The sequence below is a fragment of the Onychostruthus taczanowskii genome, unplaced genomic scaffold (assembly GCF_017590055.1).
Source record: "Onychostruthus taczanowskii isolate IOZ18803 unplaced genomic scaffold, ASM1759005v1 scaffold74, whole genome shotgun sequence".
In the NCBI taxonomy this organism is placed as follows: Eukaryota; Metazoa; Chordata; class Aves; order Passeriformes; family Passeridae; genus Onychostruthus; species Onychostruthus taczanowskii.
The window spans coordinates 3,408,306-3,431,967 of record NW_024505229.1 but is presented as its reverse complement, the minus strand read 5'-3'; the positions used below and the strand labels follow the sequence as shown (position 1 = coordinate 3,431,967).

Here is a 23,662-nt window from a genome sequence, read left to right as displayed (position 1 = left end):
TAAGAGATTAGCCTGCTGAAGATCCACGATGAGAGGGAGAGATACTCACCCTGTACTCCCACCCTGTCACATCACCCTGAAGGTTGTGTTAGAGCTTGTACAGAGGCAGAGGATAAAGAAGGAATTAAAAATTTAAAGACAAAACTGCTATGCTTTGTAGTTAACCTTGCTTTTAGCCTCTCCTACGTGTGAACTGAGCAGCTGAGGGTTAGCAAGGCCTGAAATGGAAAGAATTAAACCTATCCCTTTCCAAGGGCAGTTGAAGAGAGGGAGTGTTTCCTCACATGGGGAAACTACACACCAAAAAGGCAACATTACTTCTCAACCAACTCTTTTTGACTGTCTCCCCTCTCTTTGGGGGCTGAGGGCAGGTGTCTGCTTTGTGACTCTGCTCCCTGAGGTCGTGGTCCTTACCATGCTCCTGAGGAATGACGGATCGAATAAGAGAGGAGAACTCTGCATAGCAATAGATCCTCTCGGGTTACTAAACTTATCCACTCTCCTAAATCTGTTGGAGGATTAGTAGTACTTAAAGGAGGACATATCTACCCCTTTACTTCCTCTTTGTCCTCTTCTCCTTCCTCCAGTAACCTCAGGTAACCCAGTTGGTCAGCCTGAAGGTGAGCTGTACCCCTGAACCCCTGGAAGGCTGTTTTTCCTACAGGCTGGCTCACAGTGCTTAATTTCAGTAGATTTGCACAAGGAAACACACAGCAGAGGTGTGCTGAAGGGGTTTCAGCAGTCAGGCCTCTGAAAAATTTTAGGTGGACAAATGTATACCCTAAGTACTTCTAAACAGTGAAAATTTTGTTCTTTACTGTGTATCTTGGTTAAATGGTGACATATATGAAATGATTAATACATTAATGTATGTGCAAGTATGAATTCCTTGATAACATCAGTGTTAATCAGTTGATACTGTAAAAGTACACACAGAAATACATTGCAACCCCTAAAAGTTGCCATTTAATCTCTTGTAACATTTTTAAAGGCTTTCTAAAGTTCTTGAAGTTCAGAAGGTCTTTAGAAGTTACCAATTTTACTCATTATCCAAGTTGTTGACCTCATAATTCTTGCTCTGATTTGTGTTTATCATATCATATCATATCATATCATATATACCATGTTAAGAAATGTGTTCTTTTAGAGTGTTTGACTAAAAAATTAGGTAAATAATCCCTTGCCTGATAGTTTCTTACCTGACACCATGATGAGATTTTCAGAGCTGAGCAGGAGTTACTCAGTACTTTTTTGTCTGATGTTGGTTTTGGAAACTCCTTTTCCACCTCACTTTTTCAAATCTCAGCCAATGTAATTAGTTGTATGTAATGATACAACAATGCAAAAAAATCTTGTATTTTGGTATTTGAGGTAGGCATGGGCATACCTGTCACTTAAAAAACTGTTCATGTTACTGTACTCTGTCTCCTGTGTGTCATCAGCTCATACTAAAATCAGTATTTGCCAGGCAGTGTTCCATGGCAGGATCACATTCGTGGAACAGCAGCTTTTCCTTGATCACACACATTGAACAGCAGCTTTTCATGAACTACAGAAGAATGGAGGAGGGTTATTTCTCTTATGTACTAAAGAATATTCTCCTGCTCCATTAAGGATAGCGGTGGAGACCTTTACACTTGGCTTTCTCTTGGTGGTAAGTGCAGACAGCAAGTGTTGATTGGTCCTGGCTCCCTTGGGAGCTGTCAGCACCCACAGAGCCCTGACTCTTCATCATCGACAGCTCTCTGCAGGAGCCAGGAGAGGCAAATCACTGCAGATTTCCATGTAGGAGCAGGTGGGGATTGATCCCATTATCCTGCTGGTTCTAGCATGCAGGATAATGCATCAGAGCCAGGCAGGGTGGGCACAGCACAACAGCAAGGCCAATAAAGAAGAAATTTAAAAGAGTGATAGGGCTCTTTTATGCATTTACACAGGCATTTAACTTTAGAGTTCAGTTTATCCAGTGGCTTGGGCAAGAACCATGCTTTTTCCTTGGCTGGTTCCCAGGCTGTGCAGATGTAGTGGGTGTATTTGATAAACAATGTAAATAAAATTCTCTCTCAAATATGTACAAAGCTCATGCTCTAGAGACATTCTTCAGTCTAAATTTAGATTCACACTCGAGCTACAGGTAACACTTGAACAAACCCAGCAGAGTAGTGAGTGTGCACAGGCAGGAACCATCCATCCACCTTGCTGCCTTGGCTGATAAAATTCCTCTGTGAGGCTCCAGCGCTGTGGGCAGCCAGAAGGGATTGTGCCCAAAAGAAAAACACTGCGTGGGTGAACCTTTCCTGGCTATTTCCAGAGCAATATGCTTTTAGATGAAGTCAACACTGGTGGTATTCCCAGGTCAAAATGTAAATAACTCATCAGGAAGATGTTAAGTGCAGTTTATTTGAAGTATGTTGGGGGAAAGCTTGAAGTAAATCACAATAAATAAAAGTGACAGTAAAACAGAGATTGGATCTGAGCTTTGCAGGATCAGGCTTGAATTCTCACAGGATTTCTCCTTGAGCTGAAGAGGGATTATTATAGATTCATGTGTTTCCATGCCCACCTCTGCGTGCATCACGTCCTTTGCCTTCCTGCTGCATTTCAGTGCGTTGGTACAGACAGAAGACATTAATAGGTATGTTTGTGTCGTTTGTGGGATTATGGAAATCAGATGCTTATCCTTTCTACAGTGTGTCTTAAAATTAACCAGATGCACATTGGGCACGCTGGAGTTCTCCTGGACAGTAGGAATATTTTACTTGCATTTCCTGCCCTCATCACCTGCTGAGACTTGGACGCTGGATCTGTGTTGCTGAAGAAAAAGGAACAGATTGCAAGGAAAATCCTGATTAGATTGTGAGAAGAATTACCCACAGAGAGGATGGTGAAGCACGGGGATAGGGAGTCTCCATCCCAGCAGACTGAAGTGAAGCAGGCCCTGAGTCTTGTGATCTAACAAGATTTAGCTGTGCTTTTAGCAGGGGGTTGGACCAGATAAAAGAAGACCAAACCCTTGCTCCTGAAGCTGGTGGTAGAACCTGGTTTGCACATTGCTAAGATGTAACCATGTCCTGCCCCATCATACTTGAACCTGGGGCTCCTCCAACCTTATGGTGTTCTTTAGTCCTCAAGATTTTTTGTTTGTGTCGGGGTTTTTTTTCCAATTTTACTTCTTGAAATAATCTAAGAGAAGCCTCTCAGAGCAGGGTTTACAGGACAAAACTGTTTTGGTCCTGAGGGTGGGAGGTTGTAGATGGACTGAGCAGAGGGGATGGAGCCAGTCCAGACTGGGCTCAGCCATTATGGGTTTGGAGCAGCCCCTGAAGTAAACGATTTCTAGATTTCTGCTTGTGCTTTTCTGGCCACAGTTCAGGTAAACCAGTCTAAAGCAGGGCCAGGAAACACACTGATGCTTCAGCACGGGCTCAGTTGGGACTTGAGCCTGCTCCTGGGGCATCCTTTCCCAGTGCTGTGGATGTTCTCTGTGTTGTCTCATGCTTGCCAAGTACCTGCACTAGAGGTTAGTTCTCTGGAATGTGCTTCGTTGGAGGTTTCAAAGCTGGGCTTGTGCATAGCTGCTTGTGAACCAAGCAAATGGAGGAGTGATGGTGTCCTAAGTAGCAGTTCTGGATTTGAGAATCCTAGAGTGTCCTGAGTTGGAAAACATCCACAAGAATTATCCAGTCCAACTCTCTTTGCAGTTAAAATAACAAGAGCTGGTTATCCTGGTCCAGGACATGCCTCTCCTTTGACATGAGCAATGCAGCACAGAAGAATGTGTGGATAAACCAGGATTGTTTATTTTTGGGGTGTGTGGATATTGGTTTGAGAGGATTTCCTCATTTTTTTTTCCTTGCTGGGACAGCAATGGATGGATAGTCAGTGCTGCTTGTTTTAGATGGATCATCTGGGAGTCACCTGACTGCTGTAAACAATAGGTGTGCCCACATCAAGCTGTGCAAAAGGATCAAAGGTTGGGATTTTGGAGGAATCCTGGACAAGCTGTTTCCCTCTCTAGTGATGAGGAGCTGTGTTTCTGCCTGGGGATGGACATGTAGTAAAAACAGTCCTTGCACCTCCTGGTCATGCCCTGTGCTTCCCAGCAGAGGCACACGCATTGGGATGTGTGTATTAAGTTGCCAGCTCATCCTTGAATAGCAGCTTCCAGTGAGCTGTAAATGTAACACAGAGAGTGCTGGAGACAGGAATTTGAGGAAGGAGGAATTCCACCCAACAGAACTGCTGAGACTTGAAAATCAAGCTAGGTTTTCTTCTGGCAACTTCAAAGCAGGGAGCTCTCTGTAAATGCAGGCTCAGGAATGACTACAGCAGCTAATCAAGGGCTGTCATTCTCTTCAGTAGCTCATGGGGCTGTAGAACAAACAGGGAAAGTTTCCTGTGTTAGGAAAACAAAGAGATACTGCTGAATAAAGAAGTTATTGAGTTCCCTAGAACTCTGCTTTTGTAATGATTATCTCTGTAACTGAGCTGCTTTAGTCTGGCTCCTGGAGCTGCTGCTTTCCCTTCTCGTCCCTGCCCCTAGTGAGGCCTCATTGTGTTCACTGTTACAACCTTTATTCACTGACATTTTGAGGACCAGTATAATCTCAGTAAATACACAGCCTGCCTTGCTTAGAGGGATATGATGCTGTACCTAAAACTACCACAGATCCATCATTTCAGCGTCCCCACTGTGGGAGAGCGGAAGGAGATCACTGGTGAAAAGTGAAGTTTGAGCAAATTCAGAGATTGTCCATCTGGGAACTCTGGGTTACAGTTAATTTTTGAAAGTTTTGGAATTTGTTTTCATTGACAGATTGAAGTTACCTTAAGCTTTAAGGTGTGATTGCTCACAGCATGGGAAGTTCAACCCAGATATTGCCTGCTGCCAGTAAACTGCCAACGAGGTTGTACGTTTGATTTAACACCAACACAATTTTTTTTTCTCTCTCTTCCTTTTCCCTTCAATCCTTCTTCCCCCGGACATCCCCTCCCATCCTCCCTCAGGCCTGTATTGATGAGAACCTGGACATGGTGAAGTTCCTAGTGGAAAATGGAGCCAATGTGAACCAGCAAGACAACGAGGGCTGGACCCCTCTTCATGCCGTGGCATCGTGTGGCTACCTGAACATAGCAGAGTGAGTGAGTCTGGGGCTGTTCCGGGTGTTTATCTATTTAACACTTCCCTGTGCCTGTCTATTCAGAGCAGCTACACAGGTGATGAATACTCTAAGCCTTGTACAGTGCTTTGGAAAGCAATGCTGAAAATAGGTGCTTTTCTCTTGGTATTGAATTCTGAACTTCTGAGGATTAAGGTGAAGCCTTCAACTGGTTGCCTTTTTCTCTTGCCATGAGACTGTCTTATGATTCATTAGATACTTTAGCTAAAATGCCAAGAAAAAGGAAAATGGAAGAGCTGCTAGAGGGATGTGTAGTGAAGGAGCTCCTCCCTGTGAGGGTGGTGAGGCCCTGGCACAGGCTGCCCAGGGAAGCTGTGGCTGCCCCGTGCCTGGAAGTGTCCAAGGCCAGGTTGGATGGGACTTGGACCAGCCTGGGATAGTGAAGGTGTCTCTGCCCATGGCAGGGGTGGGACTGGATGGGCTTTAAGGTCCCTTCTGACACAAACCAGACTGAGATTCCACGAGTACATTTCCTTACCACAGACAAACTGGTGTGAGCAGTGCTGTGGTTAAGTGGGGACTTTCAAGTTCAGCTGTCAATCCAGCACCACCAATATGTTCACCACTAAACCTCAAGTGCCACATCCACTCCTTTTTTGAACACTCCCAGGGATGGTGATTCCACCACTGCCCTGGGCAGCTATGCCAGGGCCTGACCACTATTTCTTAAAAGAAATTTCCCCTAATCTCCAACCTAACTCTTCCCTGGTACAGCTTGAGGTCATTTCCTCTTGTCCTGTTCCTTGTTCCCTGGGAGCAGAGCCCGGCCCCTACCTGGCTGCACCCTTCCGTCAGGGAGTTGTGCAGAGCAAGAAGGTCCCCCCTGAGCTCCTTTTCTTCAGGCTGAACACCAATCCTTTATTCTTTGCCAGTCATACTGTGCTTATATATTTAGTCCACCACGGCTACCAGAAAGTTTCCAAAATTTTAATTAAGATAACTATTTCTTAAATGAATTGAGAATAAATTATAAAACCAGGTAACCTCACCCTCCTATATTTGTGTGCTTAAACAGATCTTCTTTTACTTCTCAGAATTCTACTCATTAAAAGATGTACAAGCCAAAGAAGATGTCTGTTGTTCTTCAATGAACTTTTTGTAAAGTTATAAGAGGATAAATTTAAAAGTTGATGATACTTGATAAGGCTTTTTAAAAATTAGTAAAATTTCCTTTTCTTAAATAAAAAAAAAGATAATCAACCAGATTAATGTAATAATAGGGGTGTTTAAGTATGGAGAAAGAAAAACTCTGAGCTCCTGAGCAAGGACCTTGCACTTACAATGAACATTTTTAGTCTAGAAATTGGCTAAGAATAAGGTCCTCATTTGGTAATTTAACTTGCATGAGAAAGACAAATACTTTGTGGTGCTGTTTGGTTGCCTGTGTCCTTGCTCTGGTGCCAAGCACAGAGGTGTGACGTGCTGGCCTGGTGTCCCCACTGCAGGTACCTGATCAGCCACGGGGCCAACGTGGCTGCTGTGAACAGCGAGGGGGAGGTCCCGTCCGACATCGCCGAGGAGGCGGCCATGAAGGACCTGCTTCTGGAGCAAGTCAAGAAACAAGGTAAAGGAAGGGCTTGAATAGGTGAGAGTTGGGACCCCTAAGCGTTTCTGTATGAGAATTCTGCTGCCTTGCTGTGTGTTGGTGAAGAGATCTGAGATCTGGCCCAGGAAGCAGCAGGCAAATTTTGCTTTGCTATCAGGACAGTGGAGCAGATGCAGGAGGTTTGTGGTCTCTGTCCTTGGGATTCTTCAAAGCACAGCACCACAGTCCTGAAATCTGATTCATCAGATCTAGTTACTTTTAAAGTGAGATTTAGTTCTGACCTCTGATATAAATGAAAGGTCATGTTTCACTAAGGCCTGATAAAACCTAGTTGAGATTTATGGGACTGCCACAGGCAGGGACCAGGAAATGAATATTCCAGGCCTGGAAGTGTCATGCTTTATCCTCATCTTTCCCTAGATTTCTTCTGCCATATCCCTTTTCTCATCAGGTGTGCCTGGCTGAGAGGGGCTGCTCTCCAGGCTGTCCCTGCACAAACATCCCTGGCTGAAGAATAGTTTTGGACTGATGTTAAAATAAAGAATTACTTTATCAGGCTAAAATTTTCTTCATACTCATGGAATTCATTTGGGAGTGGTTGAATGTCTGCATGTGTGTGTGAGAAGTTTAAATCATGTCTATGAATTTCATCAACAGTGTTGGAAAAGGAACCCAAGGAATTCCTGGAGCTTCTATCCTTGGACATAGTCAGAGCTCAGCTGCATTCGTGTCTGAGCTGGTTCATCTGGCTTTGAAGTTACTCTCCTTGGAGTGTGTGTTTGGGCTACAGACCCCCAAAGACTCTGGTCTGGATTATTTTATTCCTGCAGGTTTGGGGGGGTTGCTTGTGTGCTGGATTGAATCCAGTCCCTCTGTCAGATATATTTTGACACATGGTGGTGACTTTATTTTTAAGGAAGGAATCAGTCCCTCGGTGCTTTATCACCTGTGTTAATGTTCCTGGGCCACCAAATTTGTCAGGCACAGTTTGCCCTCAGAGAAGCCAGGTTCGCTGTCACCAATCACCTCCTTATTTTCCATGGGCCTTAGCATAGTTTCCAGGAGGATCTGCTCCATGATCCTGCTATGCACAGAGGAGAGGCCAGTTGGCCTGTAGTGCCCCAGGTCTTTCTCTTATCCCTGTTTAAAAATGGGTGCTGTTTTCCATTTTCCAGTCCATGAGAAGTTCACCAGACTGCCACAACTTCTCAAATACAAGAGTGACTTAGATACTTCCTCTACCAGCTCCCTTGGGCCCCATGGATGCCTCTCACCAGGTTCTATGGACTTGTGCACCTTCAGGTTCTTTGAATGACAATAATGTGGTTGAAATCTTGCAGGACATTGAGGCAGTGGTTCTGCCTTACCTGCAAGTATTTTGCCTGACACTTTTTGGGATTCTGCTTGCATTGCCTCACCATATTAGTGGCATCCTGCTAAGATACCCTGAAACAACCATCTGTCTCCAGATGAAGATTCCCATTTCACAGTTTAAAGGATCATATTGCTGGAGGAAATGGGGTTGAACTTTAAATAAGCATCTGTCCAAGCTCCACAGCCTGTCCTCAGCAGGGGCTGTGTTCAGATGCCTGCTGCAGACTGTAACAACAGCTCAAGTGTGTACAATTGCCCTCCCAGCCTCCAGCTATTATGCCTCCAGAAATTCCTGAACCAAATTGGCTTTCTGTGTATTTGTGAGTGCCCCGTGATTTTCTGTTTCCCGAGCTCGTGTAGCCCTCCTTGGGAACTCCAACATGTTCAGGAATTGTGTGTAATAGCTACAAACTTGTCTAGTCCTTGGTCTGAAGCCAGTTTATTTCTGATCTTTGCAAAATCCTGCAGCAGTGGGTCTCACAGCTCAGACTCTGAGTTAAGTGTTTTCCTTGGTTCTGTTTTAAACGTAATTTAATTGGCAGTCATGTCATTCTTGTACTGAAAGTATTAATCCATAGGAACACTTGCTCTTCAGGCCCCTTCTTGATTTTTGAGATTTGTCATCTTCTAGTTTTTATGTTTTCCTGAGTTGGAGAGTTCTGTTCTGATTAATCTTGTTTGGATTGGTATCAATACTTGTGATTGATACATTGTCCTTCTATGATCTCATTGCTGTGAAAACTCCAATTAGGAAAACAAGTGGAGTTTTGCCTCTCATTGGTTTAATGAGTCTGTCAGCCAGGCACACCTCCCTGTCCACATCATCCCCCTGCCTCTCCACACCCCACCTGCCCCTAAGCAGTCACTTAGGCCATTGCCATAGATATCTTCTGGCCTTCTAATGCCAAAATTATTTCAAATTGTGTTTTGTCAGAATCTGGGGGTATGCTGCTCGGTGGGATAACTCAGTGCTTCTCTCAGCATGCCTGTCATGGATGCCTCTGGAGCAGTGCAGGTTCCTCTGTGTGTCATATGCAGTGTCCTGAATACGCAGTGAGCAAAGAGCTGGCATCACCGTGCTCTTGCAGGAGACATCTGAGGGTCCTCAGACCTTCCCTGTAGATTATACCCTCGCTGCAGGTCCAGTGAGTCAGTTCAGCTGTTGTTCGTGACTTTGTTATTTCAGTCTGGGATACAGCCAAGAACTCAGTCCTTCTACCCTTAATGCACATTTGAGCTTTTAGTTAATTGGACTGGATTGCAACCACTGGTTCAGCTTTCAAAATTTTTAACTTAGGCAGTTTTTGAAGTCTCTATCAATGACACAGAAGAGGCTTTTGCTGATTGTTTTGTGGAAGAAATAGTTTACAATGTTTGTGGAAGAAATAGTTTACTAATATTTTATAGCAAATGGACCATAGGTTAAGTGTAACAAGTACTTCAGAGCTTTCAACTCTTGTTTGTCTTTTGTTCTGTGCTTCACCCCCTTAGGTGTAGATCTAGAGCTGTCAAGGAAAGAAGAGGAGCAGCAGATGCTCCAGGATGCCCGGCAATGGCTGAACAGTGGGAGAATTGAGGATATAAAGCAGCCTCGGACAGGAGCCACAGCTCTTCATGTGGCTGCAGCCAAGGGATATTCTGAAGTCATGAGGTAGGAGCTCCTTCCAGGGATGATGCATTAAATTGAGGCTGAAGACATCTTGCTTTACATTCAGAGAAATTTATTCCATACTGAAATTGTCAGGCTGCTGTTTCTCAAAAGGCTCCGTGGTTTTATGTGTACAACCACAGTGGTTCACCCAGAAATACACAGGGACTGGAGGATTCCCTTTCATACCTCCAGGCTTTTTTGGAGTAATGAAAGCTTTTTGAAGAATGAGGCATAAATTAGGAGGTCTCTAATTTTTCTAATCACAAGGTATGATTTTCACAGTTAGAGTAATGGCTTCAGGACTAGCAAGTTAAACAGTATTAGGGGATAAAAGTATAATGTTGACATACAAAGTGACAGTACATACTGCATGACAGTCACAAACATGACCAGTCTTGTGGGAAAGTGCAGTGTCCACCCCTGTCTCACTGTCCTATGCCCCTTCATGCTATTGCTCCTGCAGTGACAGAGGGATTCCAGCACCTGACAGCTCTGCTGTCCTGGCACCAACAAGATTATTATGTCCATAAACCTGCCCAGTGTAGCATTTCCTGGTAAAAAACATTAATATTGCTACAGGTAATGTCAAATTAAGCTTTCCACCAATAAAGCTTTCTTCTCTGCTCTTTATGTGTGGCTGGAGCTGCCCATGAACGTAGAGCTTATGGAATCCCAGACTGGGTTGGGCTGGGAGGAACCCTAAAGCTTGTCTTGTCCCACCCCGTGCCTTGGGCAGGGACACCTTCATCTATCCCAGGTTGCTCCAAGCCCTGTCCAACCTGGTCTTGGACACTTCCAGGGATCCAGGGACAGCCACAGCTTCTCTGGGCACCGTGTGCCAGGGCCTGCCCACCCTCATAGGGAGGATTTTTTACCTCATATCTAATCTAATCCTGCCCTCTATCCATGTGAATTCCCGTTTGCGTTGTTACTACATGCACTTGTAAATATTCTTTATAAAGTGTCGTAGTTTGACACTGCCCAATGCCAGGCACCCACTCACTCACCCTCCCCTCCCACAGCTGGGCAGAGCAGAGCAAAAAATTAACAAAGGGTTCCTGAGGTGAGATAAAGACCAGAGAAAACCCTTCAAGGGCAAAACAGGCTCAGCTTAAAGTTGCAAAGTGAATTTATTACTAACAGAATCAGAGGAGGATAATGAGAAGTAAAATAAGCCTTTAAAACACCTTTTACCCTCAGCCCCTCCCTCCTTCCCACTGACAGCACAGGGAGGGGAGACAGGGTGTGGGGGTTTGGGTCAGTCCAGCACCGAGATTTTCTTCACTGCTCTGGGAGAGGAAGTGAGACCTTGGGGTCACTTGTGAGACCATGGGGTCACTCCCACGGGAGACAGTTCTCTGTGAACTTCTCCTGTGTGGGTTCACTCTCACAAGCAGCAGTCCTCCCAAAACCGCTGCAACATGAATTCCCCCCACAGGCTCACAGTCCTCCCAAAACCGCTGCAGCATAGGTGTCTCTTCCACGGGGTGCAGTCCTCCAAGGACAGGCTGCTCCAGCCTGGAAACAGGGACCCCTCTCTCCACAGGGTCTTCCACTGGATCACAGCCTCCTCCAGGCATCCACCCTCTGCAGTGTGAGCACCTCCCCCATGGGCTGTGGGTGGATCTCTGCATCCCCCGTGGATCCCCTGGGCTGTCCATGGATCTCTGTATCCCTTGTGGATCCCCATGGGCTGCAGGGGCACAGCTGCTTCACCATGGTCATCACCACAGCCTGCAGAGGAATCTTGGTTCTGGTGCCTGGAGCACCTCCTCCCCCTCATTCTTCTTGGTGTCTCCATGTTGTTTCCCTCACATGTTCTCACCTCCTCTTCTGTGACAAGAAAAAAACTGTGCATGCCCACTTTGTTTTATTTTCTTCTTAAATCTATTGTCACAGAGGTGTCACCAACCTCTCTAATTGGCCCAGCTTTGGCCAGCAGCGTGTCCATCTTCAGAGCCATCAGGGAGTGGCTCTGCCAGACATGGTAGAAGCTTCCAGCAACTTCTCACAGAAACCACCTCTGTGGCCTGCCTGCTACCAAAAGCCAGGCTGTGTGTAACCAACACACAAGCTTACTCTATTGCCTCTGTTAAAATCCATTCTGGAAGTGTTCATCTATCTCGATCCTAAGTTTCATAATTTTAAGTGACATGACTTGATGTCGAAGAGCTGTTTCATATCAAGCTCAAGCATTTTATTGTACTTTGTGTTTCTGATTTGTATTCAGTCATTAGAATTTATAATTGAGTGATGAGCTGTCTGTGCCTGTACCATGCCCAAGACCAGCAATCTGACACAGCACATGTGAATAGAAATGTAGTATCTCTGAATTTAAGGTGTTGGTCCCCTCACTGTCAGGAGAGGGTTGTGTATCCAGTGCTCTTGATGAAGTTCATTGTGTGCAGGATGACTTAGTTCTGGACAGCCTCTACTTGGCATTAATTGTTGTAATGATAAACACATCGCATAGCAAGCTGACATTGTTTCACTCTTGTGTATATGATGGCTGTGCTGAAGTTCAAATCCAGAGCTCTAGTGACTTAAACCAAAGGGGCTGACAGCCAGGAGCCAGCTAACTCTAAATGACACATGGAATTTGTCTGTGACCTTGAGTCTCTTAGCAGCTCTGTTTCTCCCTTCTGCCAACTGGAAAATCAACAGAAACTCAGCACCTAATTTACAATTTCTTTCACAGAGAAGCCCACAGCTGCTCTGCTGTGACTGTGTTTTATTTAGCACAGTAGCACATTGGTGTAAAGCTGCAGGAGTTTCCAAGCTATTGGTGCCATGTTGGGGGTCCTGCTGGATTTCCCTCATGCTGTGCAGTGGTGGCTTTGCATGGGGGAATTTCTTGCAATGGAAATTTTCAGGAGCAGTTTTATCAGACTTGCAGAATTTCCATAGGATGTTATTCACTATTTAAGCAGTTTGGATAATAGTTTTGATACAGGAGCTGCTCAGTGCTCTTGCCTGATTACTGCCACATCAGTGTGCGCATGGCTCTGGAGCTCCAGACTACCCCAAACCTTTTGTGTTTGTTTTGGTATTAAATATTCAAGCTCCAGGTGCTGTGAAACACCAGTGTTCTCCTCTGATGGAGAAGGGAGGGTGGAAGGAGCACAGCAGTGAGGGTAAGGAAAGGAGATCCCAGGCAAGTTCACTTGTGGAGATTTGCTTGAATTGTCCAAGAGCTACTCTGAAAAAATGCATTTGGGGTTGTTTAATCCAAATGAGGGTTGTTTAGAAACAGATTTTACCTCTGTCACTGGTGCTTCCCTGGCAGTCCTGTTGGTCTCTTTGGGGGCCACCCCCCACTGTGGCCTTGTGCTCTCGGGGAGCCAAGCTCGAGCTCCAGTTCCCAAATGTCCCTCTCCTGGCAGGTGCTGTGCTTGGCTCCCTAGCACAGGGATGACAGTGCAGGGATGCAACTGAGCCAGTCCAGACTCTCTCCTCTGCTGGAGCAGGAGTTCAGACTGGGTCACCAATGCCAGATGAGAAGTCAAGGTGTTCTCCCAGTTCAGGACATGCTGAAAGGGAACCTTATCAGTTTGCCGTGTTCCAGCAGGTTTTACATTGAAGTTCATTGCCCTTTCCATTACAGTTTTGAGCACATCAGGTGGGATGTTGCTTTGGTTAATAAACAAGTCCAGAAGCTCCTGACTGTTAGGGAGCCAGGCTGCCCACTTGGTGCCTAACAGGGGAAACTGCGGTGTCAGGAAGTCATTCCCAATGGGCAGAGATCAATCCTGCTGCTTTCCTCAGGCTCCTGATCCAGGCTGGGTTTAATTTGAACGTCCAGGACAATGATGGCTGGACTCCACTCCATGCTGCTGCTCACTGGGGAGTGAAGGAAGCATGTTCCATCCTGGCTGAGGCTCTGTGTGACATGGACATCAGGAACAAGCTGGTCAGTACACAACTAATGCAGGGTATTCTATAGCCACATTAATAGTAACTATTGCCTTCTGCTTGATCATGGAATCATAGAACCCCAGACTGGTTTGTATTCAGAGGAACCTTAAAGCTCATCTCATCCCACCCCCTGCCATGGGCAGGGACACCTTCCACTAGCCCAGGTTGCTCCGAGCCCCATCCAGCCTGGCCTTGGACACCTGCAGGGATGGGGGAGCAGCAGCTTCTCTGAGCAACCTGTGCCAGGACCTCACCACCTTCACAGCCAAAATTTCCTTCCCAATATTGCATCTCTCCCTGCCCTCTGGCAGTGGGAAGCCATTCCCCCTTGTCCTGTCCCTCCAGGCCCTTGTCCAAAGTCCTCTGCAACTCTCTTGGAGCCCCTTTAGGCACTGGAAGGGGCTCTGAGTTCTCCCTGGAGCTGTCTTTTCTCCAGGTGAACACCCCCATCTCCCCCAGCCTGGCTCCAGAGCAGAGGGGCTCCAGCCCTGTGGTCAGTTTAGTGGGCCCCTCTCGATTCTTTCCAGCAGGTCCATGTCTGTCCTGAGATAGGAGCTCCAGAGCTGGACACAGAGGTCCAGGTGGGGTCTCATAGGAGATCCAACATCATGATCCACCTGCATGACAAAGTCATAGCAGTCCTCCTTGCTTGTGCACTGGATAATTTAAATACATCAGTACATGAAGAATCTTGACTGGCAGAAGACAGAAAAGGTTTCAAATATTATGGCAAATGTGACCTGATTAACACTGAACTTGCAAGAAGGGATAGGAGCTGATCTGTGCCATCCTGAGTTAGTGTAACCCTGAGAAATCAAATGACAGCAAAGAAACAATCTTGGAGTGCAGAATAATATACTAATATTAAGGTACTGAAGGCACTGAAAACAAGTGAACCCATGAGAAACTGGCAGTTTTAAATCCTCCCTCTTCTATGTATTGGTGATAAGAAAGGAAATGTAAGATTTGTGAGACATAAGCAAAGAAAAATAGGATGGAAGAAAAGGAGCAAAAACCTTTCCTTTCTAACAGTTGGAGGTTTTTCCTTGAAGAGCCCTTGCATTTTCAAGGCTTGTCCAGGGCTGCTCTTGGTGTTCCCGTCCCTGCTGGGATGTCCACACTGGTCTGTGAGCTGCTTCCCACTGGACCGGGTGTGCTGTGGCTGCCTCTGGGGGAGGAGGGAAGGCTGAATGTGCTTGGAGGAGCACCAGGGGATGGAGGCAGGCAGGAGGATGTGATAAGAGAGGGCCATGTGTGTTCAAGTGCATCCAGCTGTGCTGGAAACTGCTGGAACTCAAATGCCCCACGAGGAACCCTTTCAGCCTGGTGAGCTCTTTGGCACCCAAAATGTGGGGAATCTTTTCTGTTTAAATGCCATCAGGTGCTTTTCCAAAGTGTTCAGGATGCATATGGGGTCTTGTGTCATGCCATACTTGGAACAGCCACAGTTGTATTTATTGTGTTACTCACTCCTTCCAGTCTAGAATTGTCTCCTTGTTGGGTCAGATGGACAAGGCCTCCTTTTATTTTTTGACGTGTAGCCATATGGTTTCAGGTTGTTAATGGCATTTAGAGCTTTAGTTTGGTGAAAATGTAACCAATTTCTTGGTTTGTACACTAGAGTACTTTTTCTGGTTTGTTTTATTTTATACATGCCCATGGACGTGGAAATGGATCCCAAATTTTTTGGTTTGCTGGCAGCCTTTCAGAACGTTTAAATACAAGATGGTAAAGTAACACAGAATCAGGAATATAATGAACTGGAAAGGACCCACAAAGATCATCCAGTCCAACCCCCGGCCCTGCTCAGACACCCCAACAATCCCACCCTGGTAATCCCTGGGAACATTGTCCAAACACTCCTCAGGGAGTGGCCATGCCCATTCCCCAGGGAGCCTGGGCAGTGCCCAGCACCCTCTGGGGGAAGAACCTTTCCCTGATATCCAACATAAGAAGAGGTTGATCACATTCCCTCTCAATACAACAGTGTTCTTTTTAGAAACTTGGAAACTCAAGCATAGTCCTGGCTGTTGGATTTGAGCAGCAGCAGCCAGGGACCTGCACTGCCCTGGTAAAAGCTGCTCACTGAACATAAACATGATCTTAGAGGTCTTCTCCAGCCAAAATGGTTCTGTGATTCCATGATCACTGTCACATGAGTTTCCTTGCTCTGGAGTGAAACAGTGTCACTCACCATTTGGGGAGGGAGGATGTGGAGCATATGCACTGGTAAATAGGACTTCTTGGAATATTACCAGTGTGCCATCTCAGATATCCTCTTGTGTTCTCTCTTTGCACCAGGGCCAGACGCCCTTTGATGTTGCTGATGAGGGACTTGTGGAGCATTTAGAAATGTTGCAGAAGAAACAGACTGTGGTGAGTTTCTGGAGATCGTTTTCCAATTACCTCTCCAATTACCTTTTCACACACAGGTGTTCTCCAAGACATGGTGCCAACAGATGCAGGAAGCTGAGGCCTAGCTCTTTTCTTTAGTTACTCATTTGCAATATTTAATCACAGCAATATTTTCAATAGCTAGAAATCTAAATAACTGGATGACAGCAGCAAGGAGGTCAGTAATATGATGGCATGCAGAATTATGGAAACTGGTAAGGAATTTGTGTTCATCTTTGTAATTGTTATTGTCCTGCAGTTGCTTTGTTGGCTGGCAGGCTCTCTAGCATCAAAGTGCTCTGTTCCTAATGAGTGATTACCCAAGTCAGCTTTGTGTTTGCATCCAGGGAAGTACACTGTACTGTCAGTGTTGAGAAATAGATCTGTTGCTATGTCTGCCTTTCTTACAATAGGGAGGCTTTGGATTGAGGAAGAAAAAGTATAAACTTCAGGAAATTCTGGATTGAAAAAAATGGGTGGTTTCAAAATTATATTAAATTGCCATTTCATAATGCAGTGGAAGAGATTGGAAGGGATTATAAGCCAAAAGTTGACATAAAAAAAGGAAAGCAAAACATATCTTGTTCAAAGTAAGGGCAGTTGTCATGCTAGAAAGTTGGATTTGGATTGAGTTTTTTCCTATTTCATCTGGTCTACTCAGTTATCTCATTTGGGTGCTTCCAAAACACAAGCTAACCTTCTTTCAAAAAGAATTAAAAATCTGTAAGTATCACTTAAAACATTGGGTTCAGAAACAGACAGAATGGGAACACTGCTGATAAACCCAGGAATGGATTTTCAGGAACTGACAGTGTGGGTGGTTAGAACTCCAGCTCTGATCACAACACAGCTGCTGCCATCCTCAAATAGCAGCCTTAGTATTCACAGGAACTTCTTAAAAATTAATCAGCTTGTCCCTAAATGAGGTGTTGATAAATACTATCAGGGTTGTATTTTGGATTCCCCTCTCTTTCACTACCCAGGATTTTGCGGATAACTGAACTTCTTAAAGGAAAAGAAAAAGAAGAATTTTTTGGGTGATTGCTCACCCATTTTTAGGGATGCTTTGCAGGGGCTACAACCCCCCTGTTCTCTATATAGAAGCACTATGTAAAGGCCTTCTCCATTTATTCAGGCTGGGCAGAAGAATCTGGATTTTATTACACTTTTTTTTAGTGGATATGTTTTTTTAGTGAAAAAGCCAGTTTATCATGTGTTTATCATGTACCACTTTTATCACTTAAAATCAGAAACTTGTATTTGTTAAGGATAAAGCAGGCAGTTCCAAGATGTTATTTCTCTTCCAAAATGGCTTTCAAATCAGATATGTTTTTCAGTCTAAGGCAGAACACTGTGCCACCCTTGCTGAAAGATTTGCTGCCATTACTGGAAAGCAGGGGGGATTTTTGTATGCTGGAAGCAATTAATTTGGTTTGGGTTTGGATTTTTTTTCCCTGTTACTGAATTAACTGTGAATGAAGCAGGCTGTTTCCTGCTCTTCCCTTTGCTGTGCTCCAGCAGTTTGGTCAGTTTAACAATGTTGTAGCACAGATTTTTGCTCTTCACTGGAATCCATGCAGCTTTTCCCACTTCACAGGGTGCCCAGAGCAGCTGTGGTTGCCCCATCCCTGGAAGTGTCCAAGGCCAGGCTGGTCGGGGCTTGGAGCTACTGGGACAGTGGAAGGTGTCCCTGCCATGGCAGGGGAATGAGCTTTAAGGTCCTTTCCAACCCAAATAATTCTGGGATTCTATGATTCAGAGTTTACAGTGCTTTTACTTCCTTTTCCTGGTGTCAACTGCTGTCAGAAGAAAAAGAATAACCATGAGCCATGATACAGCAGAGTCAGCCTTAAATTGAACCCCTAACTGCCTCCCTACTTCTGCCTCAGCTGTTCCTGTTCTTCTGGAAGGTACTAAAACAATTTTTGGGTACTGTTTTGTCACTGATAGTGGTAAAATTAATATTGCAGCTCTCTAGACAAAATCTTTCCATTTTTGTGTGATCCCAGGTATTCCCATGCAGTCACTTTGTGCATTTGAGAGATTTAAGAAGTGATCCATCCTCATAGGAGTTCCCTGGTTGCCTGTACAGGGCAGACTTGAATGCTTTTCTCTGACAGCAAGTAAATAACAGCCAAAAAGGCATCAGTTTTTTTGCTGAATCTAGCCTGATTTCATGGGCGCACACACATGCACAGACCTCCAGGGGAATCCCAGAATGGTTTGGGCTGGAAGCAGCCTTAAAGCTCATCCCATTCCACTCCCTGCTGTGGGCAGGGACACCTCCCACGATCCCAGGTTGCTCCAAGCCCCATCCAACCTGCTTTGGACACTTCCAGGGATGGGGGAGCCCACAACCTCTCTGGGCAGCAGTCAAGGTTCATCCCTGGTCATGGCAGAGGCAGCTGCCGGTGCCTTTGAAGTTTTTGTTAAATGGCAGCTGCATTCCAAGGACATGCTGGGTGCTGTGCCTGGTGGAGCTCCAGTCCAAGGCTCACAGTGCCGTGGCAATGTGCTGCTGTTCAAGTGGCATCTTACACAAATGTGCAGTGGTTTGGTCTAACGAGGCCGGGCTGACCTTGTGCTGTGGTGCTCACTGGGTTGTGCTGACAGGGCTGGTTAATGTCTGTCCTCATTCTCTCTCTCCCATCTTCCTGGACTTTTGACCAGCTGCGGAGTGAGAAGGAGACAAGGAATAAGCTGATTGAAGCTGACATGAATGGGAAGCCTCAAAACAGACTCTTCACCAAGTAAGTCTCTCCCTCTTAGTTGAAAAGACCCAAAAAGTAATGGGAGAGCAGCTTCATCTCTCACAGCCAGCTGGCCTCAGCTGGGTCAAAAACAATTCACTGCTGTTTATTTCATGCATTTTTTTTTTTTAATTTGAACACTCTCAAATACAGTTTTAGTTGTGTCAAATATAGTTTGTGTTGTGTCTTAACATACCCAGTGAGTGGTGGAACGAGGGCTTGGGCTGGTGTTTGGTTCTGCAGCTCCTGCTCTGGCTGGGGATCAATCAGATCTTTGGGCTGAGAACTGCACCTTTTTGTTGCACAAAGCCCTACAGCCCAGCTGCTGCGTTGTGTGGCCCTAGAAAAGGAGAGATCACAATTTTGTGGATGGAAAAATGCTTGCAAAAATGTGAGAAGATGTGAGACTGGCGGTGGAATCCATGGCAAATTGACCATGATAGAAGTGCTGGAGTGTTCAGTCTGTAGATGCATTTTATCCTTTGCTTCTTCTGTATATAGTAAATAGTGTCTATGTCTTCCTGAGAGGTAGAACTCAGATAACTTGCTTGCCTAGTCCTAAAAATTTCCTATTTTGCAGCAAAGAGAAGATTCTTTATGAGGAAGACACGTTGAAGTCCGTGGAAACTGAGGAAGAGAACAAGGACTCGAGCAGTTCTAGTTCTGAAGAGGAAGAAGCTGAAGATGAAGTTTCAGAATCGGACGCTGAAAAGGAGTCAGGTAAGACTTAGTACAGCATTGGATTTAATAACTAGCCTAGCTATTACCATTATTAATGTTGTTGTTGTTGTTAACTAATTATATAATTAGTTGTTAAGGACATGCTGAAAGTTTTACTTCCAGTCTATATGTACAGAATTTGGAGAAACCGGGAGCTACTGTGCTAAAAAAGTTGATTCAAATGCTGACTCGCAGGTCAGCATAATTATTTTTAAAAATCCTTCAGATCCTATTTTAATTCCAACTTCCAGCTCACATGTATTGAAAATAACACACTGTCCATAGCTTGTTCTCAAACAGGGTGTTTTTCTTGTTGACCCAGTTCAAGAATCCTTCAGGATGGTAGGGAAGCAGGTGCAGTTGTAGGAAGACAATAGTCTGTGTTTGGATCAGTCTGAAATGAAGGGCTGAAGCTGTTCTGACTGATTATAGAGGTGAGGAACTCCTCTTTTCTAGGCTGTGATGAATTAATGATTGCAAAAGATAGTGGAAAATAAGAATTAAGTACACAGAATCGCAGTAGCATTTACATTATAGTATATTGCTGGCATCTTACTCCCATTCCTTTTGCATAATTTCTTTGGCTACCTTAATTAGTTTCAAAAGTGTATATGTGCAGCACAGAAGGTTTAAATACAGATACTTAATTGTACAGTAAGCCAAGACTTATTTGTACTTAATATTCTGCAAACACAGATGGATCTTGGACTATGATGTGTTTAATGGTTAAACTACTTTTAACATCAACTTATTTGGTCTATATCCAATATTCTAAGAAATAGGTCCTGAGGAGAAGTGTATTTTAAAGTTTTGTTGTGCTTCTGTGCCAGTGAAATTGTCACCAGTGTTAGGATTGTATCAGTTAATGCTGTTGGGGCAGGGTGGGAGGAGTTGGAAATCCTGGCTGGGCTCTTCAGAGCTACTGCTGCACCAGCTGGGTGGGCATGGCAGTAGCACAAGGAAATGATCTTGGGGCTTTTGAATCAAGCAATTCTAGTGGACATGTCAGTGGTGGAAAGAGACACACAGTACAGGTCACATATATTTTCTCCATAAATCAGGGCTTAACGCTGGTTATATGCATATTTATATAAATATAAATTATACCTGTCTAGCTGGGTGCTAGTGTTTGTAATCCTTGTAAACATGGTGGTAGTTTGACCAAAACAACTCAGATGTTTGCACATCTCTAAGACCTGGAGCTGTGTGGGGTTTAACTGAGTCAGGAACAGCCTAAGATCCTTCAGCAAGGAAAGGTCTACAGCACTCAGCATTAAATTTTGTTTAAAGCCAGACCAGGTCTTTTTATTGCATTAATTCACTGAGCAAAGCACATTATAGGAGTATATGTTAAACCACTGAAGCTAATAGAAATGAGAGACAACAAGTATTCAGGTAGTGATTCAGCTTCAGGCTGTGTTAGCTCTACTCTCCTTTCCTGGGAAGATTATTGGGTCCTTTGAGAAATTTCCATCAGAATTTAAACCCCACCTTGTAAACTTCTGAAATCTCTGGTAAAATGAGTGTGGACTTGGCCAGCTGGATGGACACACAGCTATCACTTGCTGCATATGTGAGTGGAGGGTCACATCTTTGGTACTCTTTTTAAAGAAAGATTCTGGAAGGTAACAGCATCAGCCCACATTGTAGGGGGCCTCCAAAGAGAAGTAGGATTTTTCATTTTGGTACTAAAAATAATAAATGTCACAGTATTACTGATTTCAAAGACAGACAGTGGTGTTCTGGGCTGATCCCCCAGTGTGGGCAGCAGAGCGGGGGGGATTCTGCCCCTGTGCCCTGCTCAGCTGAGACCCCACCTGCAGAGCTGCCCCAGCCCTGGGCTTCCAGCTCAGGAGGGATGTGGAGCTGCTGGAGTGAGCCCAGAGGAGGCACCAGGGGGATCAGAGGGATGCAGCAGCTCTGCTGTGAGGAAATGCTGGGAGAATTGAGATTCCTCAGCCTGGAGAGAGGAAGCTTTGGGGTGACCTCATTGTGACTTCCCAGGACCTGAAGGGAGCCTGCAAGGAAGATGAAGAGAGACTGCTTTCAAGGGCCTGGAGTGACAAGACAAAGGGGAATGGCTTCAAACTGACAGAGAGTAGGTTTAGATAGGATAATAGGAAAAAATTCCTCCCTGTGAGGGTGGGGAGGCCCTGGGGTTGCCCAGAGAAGCTGTGGCTGCCCCTGAATCCCAGGAAATGGCCAAGGCCAGGCTGGAGCAACCTGGGATAGATTAAAGTGTTCCTGCCCGGGGCAGTGAGTGGAATGAGATGGGCTTTAAGGTTGCTTTCAGTTCAAACCAGTCTGGAATTCTGTGGTTCTGTGTTTATTTGGTCAACATTTTACATGCTTGCATTGTACAGGAGGCAGGGGTATGAAAACATGAATATTATTCCCTTATTCCTCTTCATTTTCTGTAATATTCCCATACCTTTATCATTCTGAGCTGTGCTGGACACAGAGGTTATGACTGTTGTTCTAAAGTGTTCGAAGTCCAGATGAAAAAAAAAATTCTGAGTGGTCTTTTTAAACCTAAAAATTCCAACCCCTTTGGTAGCTGAGCATAAAGCAGGACATGTAGAAGCTGGCAGTGTAACACACAAGTTTATTTTGAGGTGTGTTTTGAAGAGTCTCAGGTTGCGATTAATTTGTTGAATTTGCAGAGACTCTGGGAGGAAGAAATTGGATGAGGGAAGCAATGAAATTGTTGGAAGGCTTCAGAGTAGTATGCTTCTTATAATCTGTAAGGAATTTTTGTTCTTCAGATGAAGGAAACTAAGGGCATTCATGCCACTTTATTAATTTTGAAGACAATTAATTTGGCATTGACCTCTTGTAAACAAGAGAAAGATCAGTATAAAATTCTGTGGTGATTATCTGTGCTGGGAACTATTACAATATGCAATTATTGGGAATTAAAGCAGGCCAAGGAAGCTTTTAATGTTTTGTTTAGAAACCAATCAAACAAAAACACTTATCCAAAAACCCTTACAGAAAAGGAATTATAAACCTAAATTTTTACTCTTACCAAATTTGTTTTGAGGAGATTGAACTAATCCTCTCCAGTTTATCTTGTCTGGAATTCTTAATGTTTATTACTGAGATTTTGGTAGAATAAAATGTGGGATCCTGCCCAAAGCCAGCCCTGCCAGCACAGAGCCCCTCTGCTTGTCACTCTTCTGCAGTCACAGAAGATATCCAGAATGTTCCAGTCACATTGCTCACAGTTAGTCCTTCCCAGCCTGTCATTACCACTTTAGCCTGTGCCCTTCTAATTAGGCTTGACCTTAAAAGCTGTCCTGTGTGCTATAAACTTCCAGAACAGGCTCCCAGTGCCCATCCAGCCCAGCCTGGAAAGCTGCTGCCACCTTCCCTTCCTGCAGTGCTCTGTGTTTTACAGAGCAGTTACAACAATGAGCATCTGGCAGCAAATGGGCATTTCCGTGGGCTTGGATGCTCAGTGTGGCAGGCTGGGCCTGCAGGGAGGAATGAGGGACCCATTGCCCCTTCCCCAGGGGTGGGTGAAAGCTCTGCTCCAGAGCAGAAATCTACTGCTTCACAGAGAGGGAAAAGCGGCTGAGAATCCATTCTTCTGCAGACTCACAGGAACAGCTGGAGCTGTGTCAGGGGATGTTAGGCTGAATATCAGGGAAAGGTTCTTCCCCCAGAGGGTGCTGGGCACTGCCCAGGGAAGGGGCACGGCCCCGAGGCTGTCAGAGCTCCAGGAGAGTTTGGACAGCATTGCCAGGGATGCTCAGGGTGGGATTGTTGGGGTGTCTGTGCAGGGCAGGGGTTGGATTGGATGATCCTTATGTGTCCCTTTCAACTCAGGAGATTCCATGATTCTGTCTTTGTCTCTTTAGTTCAGGCTCTGTCAATCCTGATAACTTCCTGTTATTTTAAAATGTTTCTCTTGGCTTGCTCTTTTCTGGTTTTTGTGTCCTTTGAATCCTTATTTTTCTAGTACCGAGAATATTTGTTAGAGAAAGATTGATCTTCATGCTCCAAGGTGCTATCCTCCCAGATGCTCCATCCCAAACAGCTCCAAATTTGTAACAGCAGATATGTATTCCCTGCACATAGGTTATTTGCTGGGACTGTTTGGGTGCTTATGCTTAAAATTGCTTTCTTT

The 23,662-nt window shown here is 45.0% G+C and overlaps 1 protein-coding gene across 7 annotated transcripts in view; it reads left to right on the top strand.

The window, feature by feature from the left end:
• PPP1R12B (protein phosphatase 1 regulatory subunit 12B) overlaps positions 1–23,662 on the top strand; it is a 134,087-nt gene that overhangs the window by 29,310 nt on the left and 81,115 nt on the right. For all 7 annotated transcript variants that reach the window (XM_041422571.1, XM_041422570.1, XM_041422565.1 and 4 more), the window contains exons 2-8: positions 5,008–5,138; positions 6,626–6,744; positions 9,592–9,751; positions 13,517–13,661; positions 15,968–16,042; positions 18,731–18,810; positions 19,391–19,530. In XM_041422571.1, the coding sequence (XP_041278505.1) occupies positions 5,008–5,138; positions 6,626–6,744; positions 9,592–9,751; positions 13,517–13,661; positions 15,968–16,042; positions 18,731–18,810; positions 19,391–19,530 (850 nt within the window). The remainder of the gene's footprint in view (positions 1–5,007; positions 5,139–6,625; positions 6,745–9,591; positions 9,752–13,516; positions 13,662–15,967; positions 16,043–18,730; positions 18,811–19,390; positions 19,531–23,662) is intronic.